This window comes from Aquarana catesbeiana, linkage group LG09 (genome assembly GCF_042186555.1).
Source record: "Aquarana catesbeiana isolate 2022-GZ linkage group LG09, ASM4218655v1, whole genome shotgun sequence".
Taxonomy (NCBI): Eukaryota; Metazoa; Chordata; class Amphibia; order Anura; family Ranidae; genus Aquarana; species Aquarana catesbeiana.
Window position 1 is genome coordinate 107,844,657 of NC_133332.1, and position 25,200 is coordinate 107,869,856.

The 25,200-nt window shown below is 42.8% G+C and overlaps 1 protein-coding gene across 3 annotated transcripts in view; it reads right to left on the bottom strand.

Moving 5' to 3' along the window:
- Positions 1-25,200, bottom strand: part of LRCH2 (leucine rich repeats and calponin homology domain containing 2) — a 226,533-nt gene that overhangs the window by 15,352 nt on the left and 185,981 nt on the right. For all 3 annotated transcript variants that reach the window (XM_073599129.1, XM_073599128.1, XM_073599127.1), the window contains 2 exons: positions 12,025-12,162; positions 386-463 (listed from right to left, as the gene is read on the bottom strand). In XM_073599129.1, coding sequence (XP_073455230.1) covers positions 386-463; positions 12,025-12,162 — 216 coding nt within the window. The remainder of the gene's footprint in view (positions 1-385; positions 464-12,024; positions 12,163-25,200) is intronic.

Sequence of the window (25,200 nt, forward strand, 5' to 3'; positions counted from 1 at the left end):
ACTCTAAAAAGCCTCACACATTAAAAAAAAGTAACCTCTTGCCACCCATGTAATGCATATACAGTATGTGTCCAAGGACAGCTGAGGTTTCTGTACTAAGAGCGTGCGCACTGCACAATCCCAGTATAGTGGCCAAGCCCTCATTGACCGCACTTGGTCTCTTGATACGGGAGGCAGCAGGACGGTCTCCTGATCAGGTGACCCCGTGACAGCTAATCATAAACCCACTTAAAGGGATGCCAGAGATGGGCAGAGAGGGGTGAAATTTACTAAAAACTAGTAAAAATGCTAAAAGCTGAGCTGCTGAAATGATTATAACACTCCACTGACAGTAAAACTGATAAATAATCTGTACTTGTAACCCAAGTATGAAAACGAGACTCACCTGTGGAACTCCAAGTTTTTTACATGCCTCCAGAAAGTTTTCCACGTTGCGCCTGCATTTTGCCATGCTGAGTTTAGGCTAAAACACATACAATGACCACATACAGTTAATTTGCAAATACATAATACTGATTCCAAAAAACACACAAACACACACACAGAAAACATAACAGAACAATAACCACCCTTCTTAAGAAGGGGGAGACAGGGGGTCCTTAACTGTCCACAAAATCTCTAAAATGGACATACAAAAATCTATTAGATTCCTTGATCCATGCTACAGTGTAAATGGACAAATCTACTGCCATGGTAATTGTATTTTCACAGCAATCCTTGCCAGCTCTCAAAATACCAGAACAGTGCCTGCATCTGATTGGATGCAGACATTGTTCATTAAAAAAAAAATAAAATCGAAGGAGCTGGGTGGAAAATGGTCAATCTAGGGATGCTGGAGCGGAAGCGGCCAACAGGGCCACCCACTGAGCTAATTTGGTCAGTTCATCAGGAACTGATTGAAAGTTGCTCCATATATGGCCAGCTTTGAAATCCACAATCAATAGATTTCTATCCACACTGACGGAGCCCAATTCCTGCAGGACTTTAAAGAGACCCTGTCAACTTGCCCACTCAGGGCAAAAAGATAGGATTTCTTTCAAATCCACCAACCAGCTCAATTCTCACCTTCCTAGTGTTTTTGCAAAAAGCCCCTGGCACCCCTTCCCCTTAAGTCACAGCAAAACAGCTTTGAAGTTTACAAAGAGCAATGTTATCGATTGACAATGTCTAGGCCTAACAAATAATAGCTAGACCCAAGCATTGCATCATGGGAGTAGATTACATCTTATTATTTGTTTACTCATTTCTTATTTGTTAAGAAATTTCCTCAAGCTGCACCTATTACAGGTATAAAAGATGTGGATTTGTTTGTACTGCATTTCTGTTTTTCAATTGCAATTTGTATTTAAAATAAAATCTGGTGTTAACAAAAAAAAGGGGCGGGGGGGTTATTAAGTTTCCACCATAATTATGTCCCAATCTTGTACAAATCCAGACGTGTTTCTTCATTTTTTTTATTACCGGTATTCAGGCCTGCAATCTGGCACAGCTTGTAATCCACGTCAGTTTTATCTCTTTGCTTGCATAATTTAAACACAGATGTACCTAAGATGTGGTCAGGTAAATGCTTTATACTGGCAGAGTTAATTTTTAGCAGAAAAATGGATGTCTTATCAATTTGCTATAATACGTCTCACAACATCTAACACTTAGTCCATTTTACACCCCATAAATCTCCCTGATTACAGTACAAGTACTACCTGTTCTCAAGTACAAAAGGCAGACATTTACTACGAATGTCCAGTAAACTCTTGGACAACTGCCACTAGTAAGCCTCCTTTTGCCTCAAGGAACAGTTCAGATAAAACATTCAACACAGACATAGATATATACAGTGCATCCAGCAAGTATTTTCCACATTTTGTTATGTTACAGCCTTATTCCAAAATAGATTCAATTCATTATTTTCCTCAAAATTCTACAAACAATACCCCATAATGACAATGTGAAAGAAGTTTGTTTGAAATCTTTACAAATTTGTTGAAAGGAAAAAATCCCATGTACATAAGTATTCACAGCCTTTGCCATGACACTCAAAATTGAGCTCAGATGCATCCTCTTTCCACTGATCATCCTTGAGATGCTTCTACAAATTGATTGGAGTCCACCTGTGGTAAATTCAGTTGATTGGACATGATTTGGAAAGGCACACACCTGTCTATATAAGGTCCTACAGTTAGCTGTGCATGTCAGAGCACAAACCAAGCCATGAAGTCCAAGGAGTTGCTTGTAGACCTCCGAGACAGGATTGTATCGAGGCACAGATCTGGGGAAGGGTTCAGAAAAATGTCTGCAGCATTGAAGGTCCCAATGAGCACAGTGGCCTTCGTCATCCATAAATGGATGAAGTTTGGAACCACCAGGACTCTTCCTAGAGCGGGCCACCCTGCCAAATTGAGTGATTGGGGGACAAGGGCCCTTCCAGAAGAACAACAATCTCTGCAGCACTCCACCAATCAGGCCTGTATGGTAGAGTGGCCAGACAGAAGCCACTCCCCAGTAAAAGGCACATGACAGACCGTCTGGAGTTTGCCAACAGGCACCTGAAGGACTCTCAGACCATGAGAAACAAAATTGTCTGGTCTGATGAAACAAAGATTGAACTCTTTGACCTGAATGGTAAGCGTCATCTCCGGAGGAAACCAGGCACCGCTCATCAACTGGCCAAAACCATCCCTACAGTGAAGCATAGTGGTGGCAGCATCATGCTGTGGGGATGTTTTTCAGCGGCAGGAACTGGGAGACTAGTCAGGATTGAAAGATGAATGCAAATCTCTTTTACGTTGTCATTATGGGGTACTGTTTGTAGAAGTTTGAGGAAAATAATGAATTTATTCCATTTTGGAATAAGGCTGTAACATAACAAAATCTGGAAAAAGTGAAGTGCTGTGAATACTTTCCAGATGCACTGTATATACACACACACTGTATATGCATGTATACATAATTGGAACTTCATATACAATCTGTAATTCAGGCCCTTTGAAGGAGCAGTGACTCTGAGCGCATAGCCTATCAAAAGTTTCTCTCCTCGGTTGAAGCCCTCCCCTGGAAGTCACTGCATGACCCGTGACGACACGTGCGCTCCACGTGCGATCCACGCCGGCCCCAGCCGCTTCCTGACGGCCACAGGATGTCTCTGGGGCCGAGAAACATCTCTGCAGCACCACCGGACGAGTACCACCGGATCCCTGAACTGAGGACCACACCATGGACCATCCTCTTAATGCAGATGAGCCCTTTTAACCCTTTGTTTCCTGTAAATGTGACCGTTTATTAAGTCATTAAAGCACCCTCTAATACTACACTTAGGTGGCGCTTCCTTTCTCTACCCTCTTTTGCCTACTACAGAGCCAGCTCTCCGAGGACAGCAGCCGTCTCTTTAACCAGCCACAATATTTATCTGTTTAACCCCTGAACTGCCAGATACCTGCTTAACTCTTGAAATGTTATATGTAATGCTATGGATTAATTGCCTAGCTACCCAACACCCCAAGTATTGTATGCACTTGTGTATCTGCGCTTACAGTTACAATTACCTCTTTCCAAACTAGAATGCAGTCTGTAAAACCTGAGAATGGCTTGCAACACAGGAATTAGAAACCCGCCTCTTCCTTAATAACCAATTTGTTAAACGAGTAAACAAAATTAAAAGACAGTGACTACTATGTGTATTTCTTTGTCCCCGTTGGCATTTTAGGCCTACAGGCAGAAGAACAGCCAGACAGCCCCATACATTTCTACAGCATGCGCTTGTGTAGGCGCAGTAGTACTAAGTTGGGCTCAAGACAGCCACAGCATCTGCAATGGAGAGTAAAGGCTCTTTTCTACAAGTAAATCTACAGTCAATTTTGATCAGGGGAGCAAAATGGCACATAGTAGGAACTATAATATAATTTCAGTAAGACCCCTTTTACACTGAGGCACTTTACAGGCGCTAAAAATAGCGCCTGCATAGCGCCGCTCCTGTCTCTCCAGTGTGAAAGCCCGAGTGTGTTCACACTGGAGCGGTGCACTTGCAAGACGTTAAAAAAAGTCCTGCAAGCAGTATCTTTGGAGCGGTGAAGGAGCGGTTCACCGCTCCTGCCCATTGAAGTCAATGGGGCAGTGCGGCTATAGCGCCAGCATAGTGCTGCTGTAGCAGCGCTTTGCGGTGGTTTTAACCCTTTCTCGGCCGCTAGCGGGAGTAAAAGCACCCCTCTAGCGGCTGAATAGCACCGCAAAATTGACGGTAAAGCGCCGCTAAAAATAGCCGACGCACCCACCGCCCCAGTGTGAAAGGGGCCTAACTGACTTTTTGATTGGACTGACTGGTTCCTCTATAGCAACGTGTCCACTTTGACAAGCTTTTCATTTTAGGGCTACTGCTCCTTTAAGATCATGTTTCCCCAGAATATCTGAAACTATATACCAGTAACACTTTGTTAAAGCTTCACATTCATAAAGTTAAACATGTAATTGAAAGCTCATACTAAACTCCATGAAGAAATGTCTGCTTTCAGGGGGAATTCAAAGCCCTTTAAACTATTTATTCTGCATTCATCAGTTGCAGATCTAACGATCTGTGACAGAAGCTTTATTGTTTTCTTCCAGTAACCGAACCAACGATCCTTTGCAGTCACAGGTCTGATGCTTTCTTTCAAAATGTTGCTTTCTAATCAGTTTTCCAAATAACTAATTTACTGGGCAAAGCTGTGAAGGCATTATGCATGTAATGTTTTGCTGGGATGTCTACACTATTTTTTCTTCCACCTACATAGGAATAATAAAAAGACAGACCACCATTGCTATAAGCCACATGAGACCCATAAAAGAGAAAGAATGTGCGACATATTTTTAGTGACTGCACACAGATATATCATTGCGAGAATTATTGAAAGTAACGTCTGTAAAATTTTCCTGACATCATAGAAGTCAAGCCTGAACTTGCAAAGTAAAACTAGGACACACAGGAGGAGAGTTTTACAATGAGGGCATACCAGCACCCCAGCGTCTTTAACAAATCAGATGACTAAAATTTATCAGTGACGAGGTGCCGATACCCTGTGATGCCCGCACAGGCATCACACCTCCCACACATCAGCAAAGCCAGCCACAGTTGCAGCTGGCTACACAAGAGGGAGCACAGCTGGCATGACCTCATTGTCTGCCTCCATTCCCACCCACCTCACTCGGATTACATACAGTCGACATTGACGCAACAGATGGCCAGATCTAGCAGGTGGTGCACTGCACCGCCCAGCATGAATGCTGTGCTTGGGGAGGTAAGCTGTTCCCCCCAACCTTGGACTACAAACAGGCTTGTCACAGGACATGCAGCTGAGTGTCTCTTCCCCTGCACACAGCTAATCTGTTTCTTTTTCAGACACATTCGCGATTGGCACAGCCTGTGGCTGGCGGTAGCAGTTCTTAATTGTGAAATCCTCAGCCTGCAACAGCCAGCTACACACTGTGCACATATAGGTTGCATCTGCAAAGGAATCAGGATCTTAGCTGTGTGCAGTTTCAAGAGGTGCAGCCCTGTCAGCAGTGACACCATCCTCTACCCTGCTGACGCCTGTCCTCTGCCATGCTGATACACCCCCCCCTGCCCCGCTGACCACACACCCCCCTCTGCCCTACTGATTCCTGTCCCTTCCCTGCTAACCCCAGTCCTCTGACCTGATGACCCAAGTCCTCTGCCCTGCTGAGCCATGCCATACTAACCCATGTCCTCTGCCCTGCTGAGCCATGCCGTGCTAACCCCAGTTCTCTGCCCTACTAACTCCTGTCCCCTGCACTGCTGAGTCCCATCCTCTGCCCTGCTGACATTTTTTACTGCACCCCCAAATCAAACAGGCTAGATCTGGTACTGGTGTTGAGTCAGACACTTCAAGCTGCCTGCTCTTATTTTGGACTGGTAATTAACCAGCTATTGGGAACTACCAATTCAGAGGTGCAAGAATTGGACTGATCTGAGGTGTGAAGGTGTAGAAACTGGGGTGATCTAAGCTGTAAAGATGCAGGAATTGGGGTGATGTGAGATGTGATGGTGCAGGAATTTGGGTGGTCTGAGGTGTGAAGGTGCAGGAACTGGGGTGGTCTGAGGTGTGAAGGTACAGGAATTGGGGTGGTCCGAGATGTGAAGGTGCAGGAATCGGGGCTGATCCAACATGCGAAGGTTCAGGAATCAGGGCTGATCAGAGGTATGAAGGTGCAGGAATAGGGCTGATCTGAGGTGTGAAGGTGCAGGAATAGGGCTGATCTGAGGTGTGAAGGCACAGGAGTTGGCACTGATCTGAGGTGTAAAGGTGCAGGAGTTGGCGGCGCTGATCTGAGATGTGAAGGTGCAGGAACTGGGGTGGTCTGAGATGTGAAGGTACAGGAATCGGGGCTGATCCAACATGTGAAGGTTCAGGCATCAGGGCTGATCTGAGGTGTGAAGGTGCAGGAATAGGGCTGACCTGAGGTGTGAAGGTGCAGGAGTTGGCACTGATCTGAGGTGTGAAGGATCAGGAGTTGGCACTGATCTGAGGTGTGAAGGATCAGGAGTTGGCACTGATCTGAGGTGTGAAGGTTCAGGAGTTGGAGCTTATCTGGGGTGTGAAGGTTCAGGAGTTGGAGCGGATCTGAGGTGTGAAGGATCAGGAGTTGGAGCTGATATTAGGTGTGAAGGAGTTGGAGCTGATCTGAGGTGTGAAGGATCAGGAGTTGGAGCTGATCTGGGGTGTGAAGGTGCAGGAGTTGGAACTGAAGTCTATAGTGCAGGAATTGGGCTGATTTGATGTGTGAAGGCTCAAACCTCAATGTTCATATTGAACTATTATTTATGTCATTTACAGGATTTAGTTTATAAAAATTCCTTTTCATGATTAAGTGTTGGAAGTTGGTCTTTTTCTATGTAAAAGGCACTCTCAATTTCTTTAAAAAATATTTTTCGGCACACTATGCTCAAAAGGTTGCCTACCCCTGCATGCGCAGTAGGGAACCGACTAGGACAGTAGTCAAGGCCCCATCCATGAAGAACTTGGCTTGAAGTCCAAGGGATTCAAGGGCACAGGAATCAACCTGAATACTAACCAATATGCCTGAATATCAGAGCTACTTAAAGTAGAAACGTAAGTGCACCGTAGGTCAGGAACCCGAGTATGTTTATTTTACTACGTGCGCTGTTATGAAAGGACATGAAATGCTAATTTAGTCTGGGTAGTCTGCATTAAATGCCTCACACTTTGGATCCACTGGTACTGTGTGTAATATTGAACAATGTTTTATACAATCAGTAATAGATAAGTAAATCTAGTTTTCATTGGTAAATTCAACAACAAATCTACTAGGTGAATTAGGCCGGCCGACGGTTTGAATCTTGCCCAGTTCAGCAGCTTGCCTGTCAGACTTTACATTTGATTATTGCCTGTGTTGATGAGGGAATCAAGCTATTTTCCCACGGTTGCAGTAAAGAAAATTGCTCTGTCAATGGCCCGTTTCAGAACCTGTTTGGATGTGTGAATGCCAAGCCACAGTAGTTCACAACTCCTCTCACAAAAAATGAAGTGGAAGGTGATGTGAAAAACTGCTGAACCACCTAAATTCAGTTTTAAAATACAACAAAAAACAAACAACTGCTCCAACCAGTCGCGATTCATTTTTTTTTAACTTCTATTCATCATGCAGCAGCACACATGGTTTCCAAAACAATTTGAACTACAGATATCCCTAGAATAGGCTAAATTTTATGCAGGCTCCAACAGACAACTTAATTTTGCTTATTTAACATTGCGTTTACACAGAAGAATTAGAAAAGGCCTGCCCTGCTACTTCGTGCAAACATCAAACATTTGTACCTATAGACTCTTGCGAGTGGATCGTCTACAGCAGGTTCTGACTTCTGCAGTGTAGCTAAACACAGGCTATGACTCCATAATGATACTCCTGCAATCCCCTACACAGTCTGGAAGAGGGATGAGCAGCAGTTTGAACAAATTAGAGCTCTATTGATGCTTCTCTCCAATCACAGACCGAAGGGCAGCCTGGGTACCAAGTTGTATTACTTAAAGTAGTTGTAAACTTGAAATATAAAATAGGAACAAAGCATATCACTTTATACCAGGGCTCTCAAACTAGCGGCCCTCCAGCTGTTGCGGAACTACAAGTCCCATCATTTCGCTGCCTGTGGGTGTTATGCTTGTAACTGTCAGCCTTGCAATGGCTCATGGCACTTGTAGTTCCGCAACAGCTGGAGGGACGTCAATTTGAGACCTCTGCTCTATAGTGTGTATTTGTCTCAATCCAGAGCACTAAGGCTGCATTCACACTTCAGCATTTTGAAGCGCGGGCAGATTTGCCGCGATTCTGCTTTTGATTTGAAAGCGCCGATGTGTGAATGATAAATTGTGGGACATTTGAGATGCAATTCATCTGAATGACACCTAAAACTGCGGTGCGGGTTTGGTGCGATAAATCGCGGCAGCCCGCATCGCGCGAAGCATGACGCCCCAAAAAAGTTCAGGAGCACCCATTTTGGGCGACATGCTTCACGCGATGCAGGTTACCGCTATTGCAGCACGATTTATTGCACGACAGACCCGCAATACGATTTAGGTGTCATTCAAATGGATTGCATCTCAAATGTGAGTCCTGACTATGGGAATTGTAGTTCTTGAACAACTGGAGGGCCATAGTTTGGAGACCCCTGATCTAAACCATTCAATTGTAGCTGTATGTTTAGGGTCGTTGTCCTGCTGGAAGGTGAACCTCCGCCCCAGTCTCATTTTTTTTTGGCAGACTAACAGGTTTTCTTGTAAGATTGCCCTGTATTTGGCTCCATCCATCTTCCCATCAACTCTGAACAGCTTCCCTGTTCCTGCTGAAGAAAAGCATCCCCAATACATGATGTTACCACCACGTTTCACGGTGGGGATGGTGTGTTCAGGGTGATGTGCAGTGTTAGTTTTCCCCCACACACATAGCGTTTTGCTTTTAGGCCAAAAAGTTACATTTTGGTCTCATCTGACCAGAGCACCTTTTCCCGCATGTTTGCTGTGTCCCCCACATGGCTTCTTGCAAACTACAAACAAAACTTCTTATGGCTTTCTTTCAACAATGGCTTTCTTCTTGCCACTCTTCCATAAAGGCCAGATTTGTGGAGTACACAACTAAAAGTTGTCCTGTGGACAGATTCTCCCACCTGAGCTGTGGATTTCGGCAGCTCCTCCAGAGTTACCATGGGCCTTTTGGCTGCTTCTCTGATTAATGCTCTCCTTGCCCGGCCTGTCAATTTAGGTGGATGGCCATGTGGTAGGTTTGCAGTTGTGCCATACTCTTTCCATTTTCAGGTGATGGATTGAACAGTGCTCCGTGAGATGTTCAAAAGCTTGGGATATTTTTTTTATAACCTAACCCTGCTTTAAACTTCTCTACAACTTTATCCCTGACCTGTCTGGTGTGTTCCTTGGCCTTCATGATGCTCAGGTTCTCTTACAAAACTCTGAGGGCTTCACAGAACAGCCGTATTTATACTGAGATTAAATTATACAGAGGTGGACTCTATTTACTAATTATGTGACTTCTAAAGGCAATTGGCTCCACTAGATTTTAGTTATGGTTATCAGGGTAAAGGGGGCTGAATACAAATGCACGCCACAATTTTCAGATATTTATTTGTAAAAACTTTTGAAAACCATTGATCATTTTCCTTACACTTTACAATTGTGTGCCACTTTGGGCTAGTCCATCACATAAAATCCCAATAAAATACATTTAGGTTTTTGGTTGTAACATGACAAAATGTGGAAAATTTCAAGGGGTATGAATATTTTTTCAAGGCACTGTAAAAATACTCTGGCAGGTAAACTAGTCTCCTTTATATAATTCAACTTTGTACTTAGCAGTTCGCCTACAGTTTAGCTTTAGAGTCATGGATTTGTGCTTATACAAAGCGCAATCCCCCTTTTCCCAAACTCTCCCAGTGTCATGAGTGGTTCAAAAGCTGCAGTAGCACTTCATAGAAAAGTATATGAACTACTTCTCTTACAGTATCTCACAAAAGTGAGTACACCCCTCACATTTTTGTAAATATTTTATTATATCTTTTCATGTGACAACACTGAAGACATGTCACTTTGCTACAATGTAAAGTAGTGAGTGTAGAGCTTGTATAACAGTGGAAATTTGCTGTCCCCTCAAAATAACGCAACACACAGTCATTAATGTCTAAACCGCTGGCAGCAAAAGTGAGTACACCCCTAAGTGAAAATGTCCAAATTGGGCCCAATTAGTTATTTTTCCTCCTGTGACTTATTAGTGTTACAAGGTCCCAGCTGTAAATGGGGAGCAGGTGTGTTAAATTTGGTGTTATTGCTCTCACTCTCTCATACTGGTCACTGTAAGTTTAACATGGCACCTCATGGCAAATAACTCTCAGAGGGTCTGTAAAAAAGAATTGTTGCTCTACATAAAGATGGCCTAGGCTATAAGAAGATTTCCAAGATCCTGAAACTAAGCTGCAGCAAGGTAGCCAAGACCATACAGCGGTTTAACAGGACAGGTTCCACTCTGAGCAGGCCTTGCCATGACCGACCAAAGAAGTTGAATGCACATGCTTAGCTTCATATCCAGAGGTTGTCTTTGGGAAATAGACGTATGAGTGCTACCAGCATTTCTGCAGAGGTTATAGGGGTGGGGGGGGGGTCAGCCTGTCAGTGCTCAGACCATACGCCACACACTGCATCAAATTGGTCTGCAGAAGGAAGCCTCTTCTAAAGATGATGCACAAGAACACCCGCAAACAGATTGCTGAAGACAAGCAGACTAAGGACATGGATTACTGGAACCATGTTCTGTGGTCTGATGAGACCAAGAAACTTATTTGGTTCAGATGGTGTCAAACGTGTGTGGTGGCAACCAGCTAAAAAGTACAAAGACAAGTGTGTCTTGCCTACAGTCAAGCATGGTGGTGGGAGTGTCATGGTCTGGGGCTGCATTAGTGCTGCCGGGACTGGGGAGCTTCAGTTTGACATACTGAAGCAGAGCATGATCCCCTACTTTCAGGGACTGGGCCGCAGGGCAGTATTCCAACATGATAACCTCAAAAACACCTCCAACACAACCACTGCCTTGCTAAAGAAGCTGAGGGTAAAGTTGATGGACTGGCCAAGCATGTCTCCAGACCTAAACCCTATTGAGCATCTGTGGGGCATCCTCAAATGGAAGGTGGAGGAGCACAAGGTCTCCAACATCCACCAGCTTCGTGATGTCGTCATGGAGGAGTGGAAGAAGACTCCAGTGGCAACCTGTAAAGCTCTGGTGAACTCCATGCCCAAGAGGGTTAAGGCAGTGCTGGAAAATAACGGTGGCCACAAAAATTATTGACAATTTGGGCCCAATTTTGACATTTTCAGGGGCTAGCCTAGGCCATCTTTATGTAGAGCAACAATTCTTTTTTTCAGATTCTCAGAGAGTTTTTTGCCATGAGGTGCCATGTTGAACTTCCAGTGACCAGTATGAGAGAGTGAGAGCGATAACACCAAATTGAAAACAGCTGCTCCCCATTCACACCTGAGACCTTGTAACACTACCGAGTCACATGACACCGGGGAGGGAAAAGGGCTAATTGGGCCCAATTTGGACATTTTCACTTAGGGGTGTACTCACTTTTGTTGCCAGCGGTTTAGACATTAATGGCTGTGTGTTGAGTTATTTTGAGGGAACAGCAAATTGACACAGTTATACAAGCTGTACACTCACTACTTTACATTGTAGCAAAGTGTAACTTCTTTAGTGTTGTCACATGAAAAGATATAATAAAATAGTTACAAAAATGTGAGGGGTGTACTAACTTTTGAGAGATACTGTTAAGGAGGAGGATATTCGGTGCATTACTTAGCATTATATTAGTGGTCCTACAAAGAAGTGTGTAAAAATATAGTATGGTCTGCTGGCAGTCTTTAACAGATACTGACATTTAGGAACAGCGATTTACAGCCAACCGTGCCAACTTCTGTGCAAGTGGGCCATTCACGTACATATATAAACAGAAGATCTTACCACTGCTGGTGATGGAACATGAATGCTGCCAACTGAACGGGGTCGTATATGGTTAGCAAGATGGCACAACACAACACCATCCATAAGTGCCCCTCCAATGTCATCTGGTAAAATAACCTTAAGCCTGGACTCAAGATTCTGTGAAAACAGTGTAATGATATTCTCCTGTTACTCGGGACTGTATTAACTGCAATTCTAGAAAATATACACAATGAAAACACATAAAAAGTGAATAGCTTTTCATCTATGAAGTAGAACTAAACAATGATATAAACAGTAATGTTCATTCAAATTCCCCCTTAGTGAAACAGGATATGAACGTTTTTAATAACCTTATTTAGTAGAGCAAATATAACATTTTAATACTTTACCTACATGCATGTTAGTTTACTACCTTCCATTATTCTGCAACCATTTTGGAGTGTGGGGTACACATACAAGTGATCTATCCAAGGAAACTAGATTTCCTAGTGACCTCAGCACCTTTTCACTATGGTGCATTACTAGGCTGTTATGATGCTCAGATATGCGTATGCACGCTGGCTTGTAGTTTATAGCAGGGACAAGCACCCCGGCAGACAATTGTACTCCTGGAAAAAGGGCTGATGCTAGTCAGTAAAATAAAACAAAAAGAAGAGGCGCCTTTAAGTGTAGGAGTATGGGACAATTTAATGACTTAAGACAAATGGCAAAATTGTCCCATGCTCTTACACTTGGAGGTGCCTCTTCTTTTTGTTTTCTTCAGTTGTTTATCGGAACCTGCTTCTGTTTCCACTAGGCAGCTGCCCTTAGTGAATGGACTTTTAGTGTTTTAAACAATTTGTTTGTTACATGCACTATTCATTGGAGATTGATTAACCTCCTTATATGCACCTTACCTATAGGTATATCGCTATAGAACATTGGTTTGTGCGCCCATAATTTGTGTTTGGTCAGTCAGTAAAAGAACGCAGAGATGGGCGTTCTTTTCACAAAAACATAAATAGAAAAATATCAACTTACCTGTAAATTCCATATCTTGAAGTACAGTACAGGACAGAGGCTGGATATTCATGCAGACAGAATTGTAAGCTGCTACCCTCAAGTGACTGAACAGTATGCCTCAAAACTCTGCCCCCTCTGAGACCTCAGTTTTTTGTTTGTTTTTTTTTGCAAGCAAGCAATGCAGAGTAATACAGAAGGGAGGTACACCAAGGTATGGAATTCCCAGGCAAGTCAAAATTCCTTTTATCTTAATTGTACAGTAGAGCAGTGTTTTTCAACTTTTTTTCAGTCAGGGCGCCCTTAAAAAGTATTTTTAGTCTCGAGGCACCCCAGTCTAAGGCTTGATTCACATTACTGCGTGTTGGGGAACACACACAAAATAACATTTTTGTTATAATATGTAAGCAACATAATATGTACTGTATGATATCTACAGAGCTAAATAAAACCCACATCTTATGTAGATAACCCTTAAATCCTAATCAATTTTTCTGCTGTACTTGTCCATAAATCTTATATCCTAAAATTCTTCCATGTACAAGTACTCATATATAAACTTAGTATGTGCAAAAATGTAAACAGATCCTATATAACAGGGGTCGGGAACCTTTTTGGCTGAGAGAGCCATGAACGCCACATATTTTAAAATGTAATTCCGTGAGAGCCATACAATATGTTTAAAACTAAATACAAGTAAATGTGTGCATTTTATGTAAGACCAACACTTTTAAAGTACAATAAGTCTCTGAATTCTTTTTTTTTAACAATTAGGTGTTCTTTATTAAGGGATAAATCACAGAACAAAGAAATACGGCAAAGTTGCCGAACATGACATGACCTCTGAATTCTTTTTAATAACGTTGTTATGCTGTTGCTAATGGTAGTATGCCTGTAAAGGGGCGCAAGTTTCCCGTGTTTAGAACAGTCTGACAGCAAAATGACATTTCTAAAGGAAAAAAAGTCATGTAAACCCACTATCGCTAGCGCCAGCTATAATGAACTGTCGGTCCAGCAATACACATAAAAGGTCATTGATAAAAACGGCATGGAATTTCCCCACAGCGGAACCCCGAATCAAAATTTAAAAAAAAAAAAAAAAAAAATGCGTGGGGGTCCCCCTAAATTCCATACCAGGCTCTTCAAGTCTGGTATGGATATTAAGGGGAACCCCGTGCCAAAATAAAAAAAATGGCGTGGGGGTCCCCAAAAATTTCATACCAGACCCTTCAGATCTGGTATGGATATTAACCGCTTCAATACCGGGCCTATTCTGGCACTTCTCTACTTCATGTAAAAATCATCATTTTTTTGCTAGAAAATTACTCAGAACCCCCAAACATTATATATGTTTTTTTTAGCAGACAACCTAGGGAATAAAATGGCGGTCATTGCAACTTTTTATCTCACACGGTATTTGCGCAATAATTTTTCAAACGCCTTTTTTTTGGAAAAAAAATGGTTTCATGAATTAAAAGACAACAAAACAGTAAAGTCAGCCCAATTTTTTTGTATAATGTGAAAGACGATGTTACGCCGAGTAAATAGATACCTAACATGTCACGCTTTAAAATTGCGCCAAACTTCATTACTTAAAAATCTCCATAGGGGACGCTTTAAAATTTTTTACAGGTTACCAGTTTAGAGTTACAGAGGAGGTCTAGTTCTAGAATTGTTGCACACGCCCTAACGCACGCGGCGATACCTCACATGTGTGGTTTGAGCGGCGTTTACATATGTGGGCAGGACTTACGTGTGCGTTCGCTTCTGAGTGCGAGCTACCGGGGACAGGGGCGTTTAAATTTTTTTTTTTTTACTTCATTTTTTTTGTTTTTACACTTTTTAAAAATTTTTTTTTTTTTATTACTTGTATTCCTATTACAAGGAATGTAAACATCCCTTGTAATAGGAATCTATGTGGCAGGTCCTCTATATGGAGAGATGTGGGGTCAATAAGACCCCACATCTCTCCTCTAGGCTGGAAAGCATGAGATCGGAAAAAAAATTCATAACGACGCGCCCGGGCCTCCCACGGTCATAGAGATGACTGGTGACCATCTGTTCACCAGTCATCTCTAGCGTCAACATCCGGCACCGGCCGATTCATTCTCCGGGCCCCCGATGGCACGGGAGAGCCCGGAGAAGCACCGGATGGCGGCGGGAGGGGGGGGGCGTCCCCTCCCGTCGCCTATAAGAACGATCAAGCGGCGGCACTGCCGCTATGATCATTCTTATAGTGCACAGAATCGGCGGCTGAAAAGAATGATATCTGAATGATGCATCTAGCTGCAAGCATCATTCAGATATCACCCCACAAAGTAGAGGACGTCATTTTGCTATAGGCGGGTATTGAAGTAGTTAAGGAGAACCCCCGCGCCCAAATGAAAAAAGAAAAATAAAATGGTGTGGGGTCCCCCCAAAAATCCATACCAGACCTGAATGGGGAACCCCACGCCAAAATGAAAAAAAAAATAAAATAAAATGGTGTGGGGTTCCCCCAAAAATCCATACCAGGCCCTTATCCGAGCACACAACCTGGCAGGCCGCAGGAAAAGAGGGGGGGGGGGCGAGAGAGTGCCCCCCTCCTGAACCGTACCAGGCCACATGCCCTCAACATTAGGAGGGTGCTTTAGGGTAGCCCCCCCAAAGCACCTTGTCCCCATGTTGATGGGGAGAAGGGCCTCATCCCCACAACCCTTGCCCGGTGGTTGTGGTGGTCTGCGGGCGGGGGGCTTATCGGAATCTGGAAGCCCCCTTTAACAAGGGGACCCCCAGATCCCAACCCCCCCGTATGAATTGGTAATGGGGTACCCCTACCATTTAAAAAAAAAAGTGTCAAAAAGGTTAAAAAAAACACGGTTTTTGACAAGTCTTTTATTAACTTCTTCTTCTTCCATCTTCTGGTCTTCCTTCGGTGTTCTTCTTCTTCTCCATCTTCTTCTTCCTCCCGCATCTTCTTTCGCCTTCTTCTCCGCTCTGTCCGCACGATCAGCCTCAGTGGGAGTCTTCCGCCGTGTGACGCTTCGGTTCTTCTGACACTTCTTATACAACGGAGGGTGGGGCCACCCGGTGACCCCGCCCTCCACTGACACACGGGGATTTCCCTGTGGCTTACCCCATGTTGTCAGAGGGGGTGGGGTCACCCGTTTACGTAATCGGGTGGCCCCACCCTCCACTATATAAGAAGTGTCAGAAGAAACGAAGCGTCAGACAGCGGAAGACTCCCACTGAGGTGGATCGTGCGGACAGAGCGGATAAGAAGGCGAAAGAAGATGCGGGACGAGAAGAGCGGAGGAAGAAGAAGATGGAGAAGAAGAAGATGGAGGAAGAAGAAGATGGAGGAAGAAGAACGCCGAAGGAAGACCAGAAGAAAGAAGATGGAAGAAGAAGAAGTTAATAAAGGACTTGTCAAAAACCGTGTTTTTTAACCTTTTTGACACTTTTTTTTTTTGCGGGACGAGAAGAGCGGAAGAAGAAGATGGAAAAGAAGAAGATGGAGAAGAAGAAGATGGAGGAGGAAGAACACCAAAGGAAGACCAGAAGAAAGAAGATGGAAGAATAAGAAATTAATAAAATAAAGGACTTGTCAAAAACCGTCTCTTGTGTTTTTTAACCTTTTTGACACTTTTTTTGTGAAATGGCAGAGGTACATTTGTACCCCATTACCAATTCACACAGGGGGGGAGGGACAGGCAAGGATTGTGGGAAAGAGGCCTTTCTCCCCATCAACATGGGTACAAGGTGCTTTGGGGAGCTACCCCAAAGCACCCTCCCAATGTTGGGGGCATGTGGCCTGGTACGGTTCAGGAGGGGGAACTCTCTCGTCCCCCCTTCTTTTCCTGCGGCCTGCCAGGTTGCGTGTTCGGAAAAGGGTCTGGTATGGTTTTTTGGGGCACCCCACACCCTTTTTTTTTAAATTGGGCACGGGGTTCCCCTTAAAATCCATACCAGACCTGAAGGGTCTGGTATGGATTTTGAGGGGGACCCCCACGCCATTATTTTTTTAAATTTTGGCACGGGGTTCCCCTTAATATCCATACCAGATCTGAAGGGCCTGGTATGGAATTTAGGTAGACCCCCACGCATTTTTTTTTTAAATTTTGGTTCGGGGTTCCCCTGTGGGGAAATTCCATGCCGTTTTTATCAATGAACTGTTATGTGTATTGCTGGACCGACAATTCATTATAGCCGGCGCTAGCGATAGTAGTTTTACATGACTTTTTTTCCTTTAGAAATGTCATTTTGTCAGACTGTTCTAAACATGGGAAACATGCGCCCCTTTACAGGCATACTATAGACACCCCCCAGGTACGAAATTTAAAGGAATATTACACTTTTATTGTTTCACTTTAAGCATTATTAAAATCACTGCTCCAGAAAAACTTTTTTTTGCATTGATGCATGTCCCCTGGGGCAGGACCCAGGTCCCCAAACACTTTTTATGACAATACCATGCATATAAGCCTTTAAAATTAGCACTTTTGATCTCTCCCATAGACTTTTAAAGGGTGTTTCACGGCTTTCAAATTTGCCGCAAACACCCGAACATAAAGCCCATCCCTACCCGCAACCATGAACATGAGCGGTTGGAAATTAATGGATTGAAATACATGAGAATGTTTTATATTTTTAATGTTAATAATTTTTTTTATTAAAGATTTGTCTGCGAGCCAGATGCAGCCATCAAAAGAGCCACATCTGGCTAGCGAGCCATAGGTTCCCGACCCCTGCTATATAATATCTTATGCTTGTGTAATTCCTGTCCATAAATATTGTGTCCTAAACTTTTTCCATATATAGTACTCTTATGTAAACCTAATACAGTCAGGCCCATAAATATTGGGACATCGACACAATTCTAATCTTTTTGGCTCTATACATCACCACAATGGATTTGAAATGCGTTTGTATATGTGCCTCCCACTTTTTAAGGCACCAAAAGTAATGGGACAGATTAACAATCCTCCATCAAACTTTCACTTTTTAATAATTGGTTGTAAATCCTTTGCAGTCAATTACAGCCTGAAGTCTGGAACGCATAGACATCACCAGACGCTGGGTTTCATCCCTGGTGATGCTCTGCCAGGCCTCTACCGCAACTGTCTTCAGTTCCTGCTTGTTCTTGGGGCTTTTTCCCTTCAGTTCTGTCTTCAGCAAGTGAAATGCATGCTCAATCGGATTCAGGTCAGGTGATTGACTTGGCCATTGCATAACATTCCACTTCTTTCCCTTAAAAAACTCTTTGGTTGCTTTTGCAGTATTCTTCGGGTTATTGTCCATCTGCACTGTGAAGCGCCGTCCAATGAGTTCTGAAGCATTTTGCTGAATATGAGCAGATAATATTGCCCGAAACACTTCAGAATTCATCCTGCTGCTTTTGTCAGCAGTCACATCATCAATAAACACAAGAAAACCAGTTCCATTGGCAGCCATACATGTCCACGCCATGACACTACCATCACCATGCTTCACTGATGAGGTGGTATGCTTTGGATCATAAGCAGTTCCTTTCCTTCTCCATACTCTTCTCTTCCCATCACTCTGGTACAAGTTGATCTTGGTCTCATCTGTCCATAAGATGTTGTTCTAGAATTGTGAAGGCTTTTTTAGATGTTGTTTGGCAAACTCTAAGCTGGCCTTCCTGTTTTTGAGGCTCACCAATGATTTACATCTTGTGGTGAACCCTCTGTATTCACTCTGGTGAAGTCTTCTCTTGATTGTTGACTTTGATACATACACCTACCTCCTGGAGAGTGTTCTTGATCTGGCCAACTGTTGTGAAGGGTGTTTTCTTCACCAGGGAAAGAATTCTTCGGTCATCCACCACAGTTGTTTTCCGTGGTCTTCCGGGTCTTTTGGTGTTGCTGAGCTCACCGGTGTGTTCTTTCTTTTTAAGGATGTTCCAAACAGTTGATTGGGCCACACCTAAAGTTTTTGCTATCTCTCTGATGGGTTTGTTTTGTTTTTTCAGCTTGCTTCACTGATAGTGACAGCTCTTTGGATCTCATATTGAGAGTTGACAGCAACGGATTCCAAATGCAAATAGCACACTTGAAATGACCTCTGGACCTTTTATCTGCTCCTTGTAAATGGAATAATGAGGGAATAACACACACCTGGCCATGGAACAGCTGAGCAGCCAATTGTCCCATTACTTTTGGTCCCTTAAAAAGTGGAAGGCACATATACAAACTGTTGTAATTCCTACACCGTTCACCTGATTTGGATGTAAATACCCTCAAATTAAAGCTGAAAGTCTGCAGGTAAAGCAAATATTGTTTGTTTCATTTCAAATCCATTGTGGTGGTGTATAGAGCCAAAAAGATTAGAATTGTGTCGATTTCCCAATATTTATGGACCTGACTGTATGTACAAAAATGCAACTATAAAGTGCAACTCTAGCTTAAATTGTGCAAAATACTGCAAAAAGCAGCATAACCAGGTGCAAATAGGCTAAAAAGTGTCTAGTGTAACTTTTTTTTGTCAGAATGGCCTACAAGTCTCACTTCGATGTCATAAATCTTCCAGCAAAATAAGGGGTTGATATAATTAAGTCCCATATAGTGTCCACTCTTCAAATTTCAATCCACACGGTAACTCCTCCAGTCAGCTGTTCAGTAAACAAACAAGAATGCAGGACTCTTAGCGCTTTTTTTTCCTATATGACTCCTGGAAACAGACCTCAATGAGCATTCCATGTACATAGAATTAGAGACACATGGAACCCATAGCGTAAAGAAGTTAATTATTAAATCCACATAAAAAACAAGAGTCCATAATAGTCCCATCTGGGCCAGTTCGGTGCAATGAAAATCACCTTTTTGTTTTCTCTTCTATTCTGCAACACATTAAGGGAAGAATCTGCACTGAATGAAAGGCATATATATTATATTAGTCACAATACAGTCCAGGGAATTAACAGGGCTGAATTTCTGGTCTTGGCCACAAATAGAGGTAACTTATTGTTTACTCTGGAGGCCAGGATGTCCACATCTGGAGTTCCCCATTTCTGGCATAAGAGATCTAATATGTCAGGATGGGGGGCCACTTCACCTGGCCCAGGTGGTGCCAGCTGAGAAAATCTGCCTGTCAATTGTCCATTCCCGAAATGTGAACAGCAGAGATTGCTGTACAATTGTTCTCAGCTTGGGAGAGAACCAGGCTTACTTCCTGCTTGACTTCTGAAACCCCCCTAATGGTTGATCTAAGCCACTGTTGTAGCTTTGTACAGTTGCACCCTGAAGAAGGGTGTTCCAGTGACGCATAGCTAGTTTTATTTCTCTGAGCTCCAGGATATCGATGGGGAGTTATGGCTTCACTTGGTTCGCGGGAGACTGGAACACTCCCCTCAGCCACCATCCAATGTTAGGGATGTTAATCCACCAAGTTATGGAGTTCTTTGCTTGAGTGGAGAGAAGCATGGGAAGAAGTTTAAAGGAGAGGGAGTGTGTTTGTTCCAGGCCAACAGAATGTTATGCTGAAGAGGCCTCGAGTGTAACTGAGCAAAAGGAACAGTCTCGAACTAAACTAATATGAGTGCTAGGACCCTGAATATGGGTGTAACATGTTATGAACAGATTTTCTCCTCCTGCTAGCTGTCAAACTTTAAAACAAAACGTGGTTGTGTGGGGCTCTGTCTGCCCCCCCACATCACTCATTCACAGTGCTCTGTGAATGGAAAACTACAAGGCCCGGAAGGCTCTGCGGCTGTCGTCTTGTAAATTTCGATGGACTATTAAAGTGTTGTGCAAATGTATCAGGTACGAGCAAGCCGATACACTGACAGACCTGCAGGAGACCTGCATAGCACCAGCCATGTGCTGATCGTTGGTGCAATGCTTTACAGGCTCCTGCAACAAAAAATAATAAATGCACTTTTTTTGCCTGAAAAAAAAATGTGCATTTATTATTTTTTGTCAAAAAGTGAACATATCCTTTAAGCTCCAATGGATCCATGGGATCTTTGACAGGCAAGTTTGTTTGCAAGAGGAAAACCTTTGCATGGGTCCTGTCTAGAATGAGGCCTAAGTATTCTCGACAATGTGAAGGCTGGAGAACATACTTTTGAAGGTTAATTACACAGGTGAAGACCTAGAGCATCTGCCTTGTCATTTGGATGTTTGCAGGTAATTTTAATGGGGATAAAAGGTGACGGATTCTTCAAGTGGTTGTCTAAGTACCCTATGACCTGAATGCCCCGAGTTCTTAGAAGGTCAAGCACCTCTGAATACCCTGGGCACCTAGAATAGGCCAAATGGCAGTGCAACAAATTTAAAATGCTTGTTTCCTACTGCAAAATGCAGAAAACGCAGATGAGGTGGGTAAATGGGAATGTGCAGATACTCCTCTTGAATAAATACTGATGCGTGATATTCTCCTGGTCTCAAAAGGGGTCATTACCAACCTTATGATTTTATCGGAAACTATGGAACCTGCAGGTGCTTGCTTGGGGATTTTAGATCCAGAATAGGAGGAATACCCCCACAGGATAAGGACAACCAGCCCATAGGACAAGAGAAAGTTTAGGGAAGTCTTCAAATCTGACTTTCGTTCGACAGATTTTGGATGGTTTGAGAGAAGAAAATGGTGAAGGGATAGGGTTTGAAATTATTTTGTACCCTTTGGAAACCGAATGTATCCCTCTTCACTCTTCAGCGTGGAGAAGAGTTGGTGAGCTTGGTGGACTTTGTGTTCCAAGTCTTGCACTCAAAGGAAGAGCTAAATTTTGGCTGTAAAGGTGAAGCCTGGGGAGAGTGACGAAGTGCTTTTCGTTTAAAGAAGGTAAACGATACCCAAGAGGGAGGTTTTGGAGCCTTCCATTGTGGGAGAACTGCCTTTCCTCCTGTGACCTCCTTAATTAACATGTCAAGTGCATCACTAAACAGATGTCCAACTTCAGAGGGCATATGAGCATGACATCTATTAGACCCCTGTCACATAATTGGTCCGATCAGGTTAGTCAATTTTTCCGGCGGAGATGATCGGTCAGTCCATTCCCCACTATGCACTGGCCGATGTAAACCGACTTGTGTTTGTTTACACCTGACTAGCTGAAATCCAATCCACTAAAAAAAAAAATGGAAGGGGATCCGTCCTCCGTCTAGGAGAATCAGATGAGAGGGCATTCGGGTGTAAACGGACAGCGGAGTCAGTTTACAACGAACCACCCCTAAAAGCAGAGTGGGCTCTTTCTATGTCTAGTCTGCAGAAAGTGAATGGACACGGACCTGTCATCCACCTGCTCTGCTCTGATCAGCAGGGGATCAGTGGACAGATGCCCTGCTAACCAAAACAGAGTCTGCCCCATGTGAAAGGAGCCTTGCATGCTGCTTCAGTTGTCTACACTTTTTGCCACACGATTCTGCATATCTGGACATTGAGAGCCAGTTTTAAAATTTGCACCATGAATTGTTCTAGGACACTGAACTATCTTGGAATACAGGATCCTGTTGATTGCTTCAAGCTGTTTGAAATATGGAGCTTGTAGCAATAGCTGGTTACAGAGCTGAGCCTGCTAGAGCAAAGAGTTTTTAAGAACATCTCAAATTTTCTGTCTGCAGAATCCTTAACTGAAGGAACTTTTTCTAAAGGCACAGTAACATTTTTAAGACTGAGACAGCAGAACAGTCCACATTTTACTGAATTCATTTTCCCCTGGATAGAGCTCAGCAGTGATTTTTAGAGGAATGAAAGTCTTTTTAAGCGTACTCCTTCTATTCGTTCATGATGCGGAATATTTTTTTAGACATTGCAAATCTAAAGGAAATTGAATAAGAAAATTATATAATATATGGCTAGCTTTACTATGCCAAGGTTTTTGTGCACAGTATAAGTGAGAGCATTTTGGTGAAGCCAGGGTATCAGATGTATGAGAGTGAGAAATCTTTCATAGCATCATCCAGCACTAACTCTAGGTGGTCCTCTTTAGTCTCCTATTTCTACTGCTTCTAGAGCATGTAGATTCACTTTTAACTCAGGTAGAAAAGGTGGAGATGGGGAAGCAGCTGTAACGGTTTTTGAAAGTCTCACATAGTTGCAGAGAAATCTGCCTTGGTAGATAGGCCAGTCATTGCATGCCTGAATTACAGCTAGAATCAGGTGCAAAGACCAGTGTTAAAATAATTGTCACTTTGAGCAGTTTAAGCGTTTTGCAAATCTTCAAAAGAGCAAAGGTTTGCCTGAAATTTTGCCATGGTATCCTTGTGCCTGGTTTCTCGGTTGTCATCAGTTAGACTGTCATTCTGTGAGGTACTCATGGAGTAGGGTGTGAAAAGCATGTCTGGAGAAGGATACATAGCAACCCAGGTGTTGACTGTCCTGTAGTGAACTCCATGGCAAAAGGGAAGAAGGAAGTGTTTGAGTACTTTATAGGGGCTCTGGGTGCAAATGGTGGTAAAAATGTGACCATCTACATGAGACCAAGCTTTGAATTGTGAATTTATTTTTTTTTAACATCATTTGTTTTATTTCTGTGATCTGACTTCCTGTTAGAGGGTGACTACGTCTGTACTCCATGATCTCACTTGGACTGTGTGTGAATGAATCCAGGATTGTTGTCATTGATTTGTATAGGCTTCCTATCCACAGCTGAACGCAAACATCTGGCTGTATCTGCAGCTTTTTTTTTTTTTATAAAGGATTGTGAAAAAGTAAACCAAATTTCAACTAAAATACGTAAATTATAACTTAATAGATTCTAGGAAACACACAACATAAACAAAACAATGCCATTATATATACAGTTCAATGGTAAAAAGTCTTGCACAACATATGTTTTAGTTTTGCATGGTTTAATACTATGAGGTAACAGACAAACTGTGCCTTACAAAGCACTTCAGGAAATGTTCTGAAGAGAACTACTAATTAAAAAAAACAAACAAACATATGCCTTTTAAAATGCTGAAGTAACCTGACGCTTTTTTAATCATTTGGAGGAACTGCAATTGACAGCTTGTATTTTCTCAAGAAGCATTACCTCATCCAGGGAAAAAAACTAATAATCCGTTTTTAACCACTAGCTAGCCAAGCCAATTCTGCCAATTCTGTCAAAAATCAGCATTTTGTTTTTTGCTAGAAAATTACTTCAAACCAAACATTATATATATTTTTTAAGCAGAGGTTCTAGAGAATAAAATGGTGGGTGTTACAATTTTTTTATGTCACACGGTAGTTGCGCAGCTGTTTTTCAAACACAAAGTTTTTGGAAAAAATACACTTTAACCACTTCAGCCCCGGAAGGTTTTACCCCCTTAATGACCAGGTCATTTTTGGCGATACGGCATTACTTTACTTTAACTGATAATTGCGCGGTTGTGGGACACTGTACCCAAATAAAATGTATGTTCTTTCTTTAGGTGGTGTTTGATCACCTCTGCAGTTTTTTTTTTTTGCGCTATAAACAAAAAAGAGCGACAATTTTGAAAAAAACAAAACAATATTTTTTTACTTTCTGCTATAAAACATACCCAATAAATGAAAGAAAAAAACCTAACTTCATCAGTTTAGGCCAATATGTATTCTGCTACATATTTTTGGTAAAAAATCCCAATAATAGCATCTACAAAATATGGGATATTTTTTTTTACTAGTAATGGAGGCGATCAGTGTTTTTTAGCAGGACTGCGACATTGTGGCAGACAAATCGGACACGTGACACTTTTTTGGGAACCAGTGACATTATTACAGTGATTCGTGCTAAAAATATGTACTGCTCCTGTACTAATGACACTGGCAGGGAAGGGGTGATCAAAGGGTTAAATGTGTCCCTGGGAGGTGCTTGCTAACTGTGTGGGTAGATGGACTTGACTGGGTGAACACAGAGATCCGGGTCCCTGCTTAGCAGGAACAGAAGATCTGTGTCCTCCTGTCAGAACGGCGATCTGCCTTGTTTACACAGGCAAATCACCACTCTGCCTCTCTAGGGAACCATCGCAGGTGGCCCTTGGACATCGGGTATGCCGGACCCGCTGATTGGCTCCTCCTCTGTCCAATGGGCACACGCACCCACAGTATATATTGCATGAAATGACGTACAGGTACGCATATATATGCAGTAGGTGGTCTTTAAGTGGTTAATTAATTTTAGTGAACACAAACACAATATAATACCCACTTTTTTTGTAAAATATAAAAGATGAAACTACGCAGAGGAAATAGATACCAAACATGGCGCAGTTTAGAAAAAGAAAGGAGGGC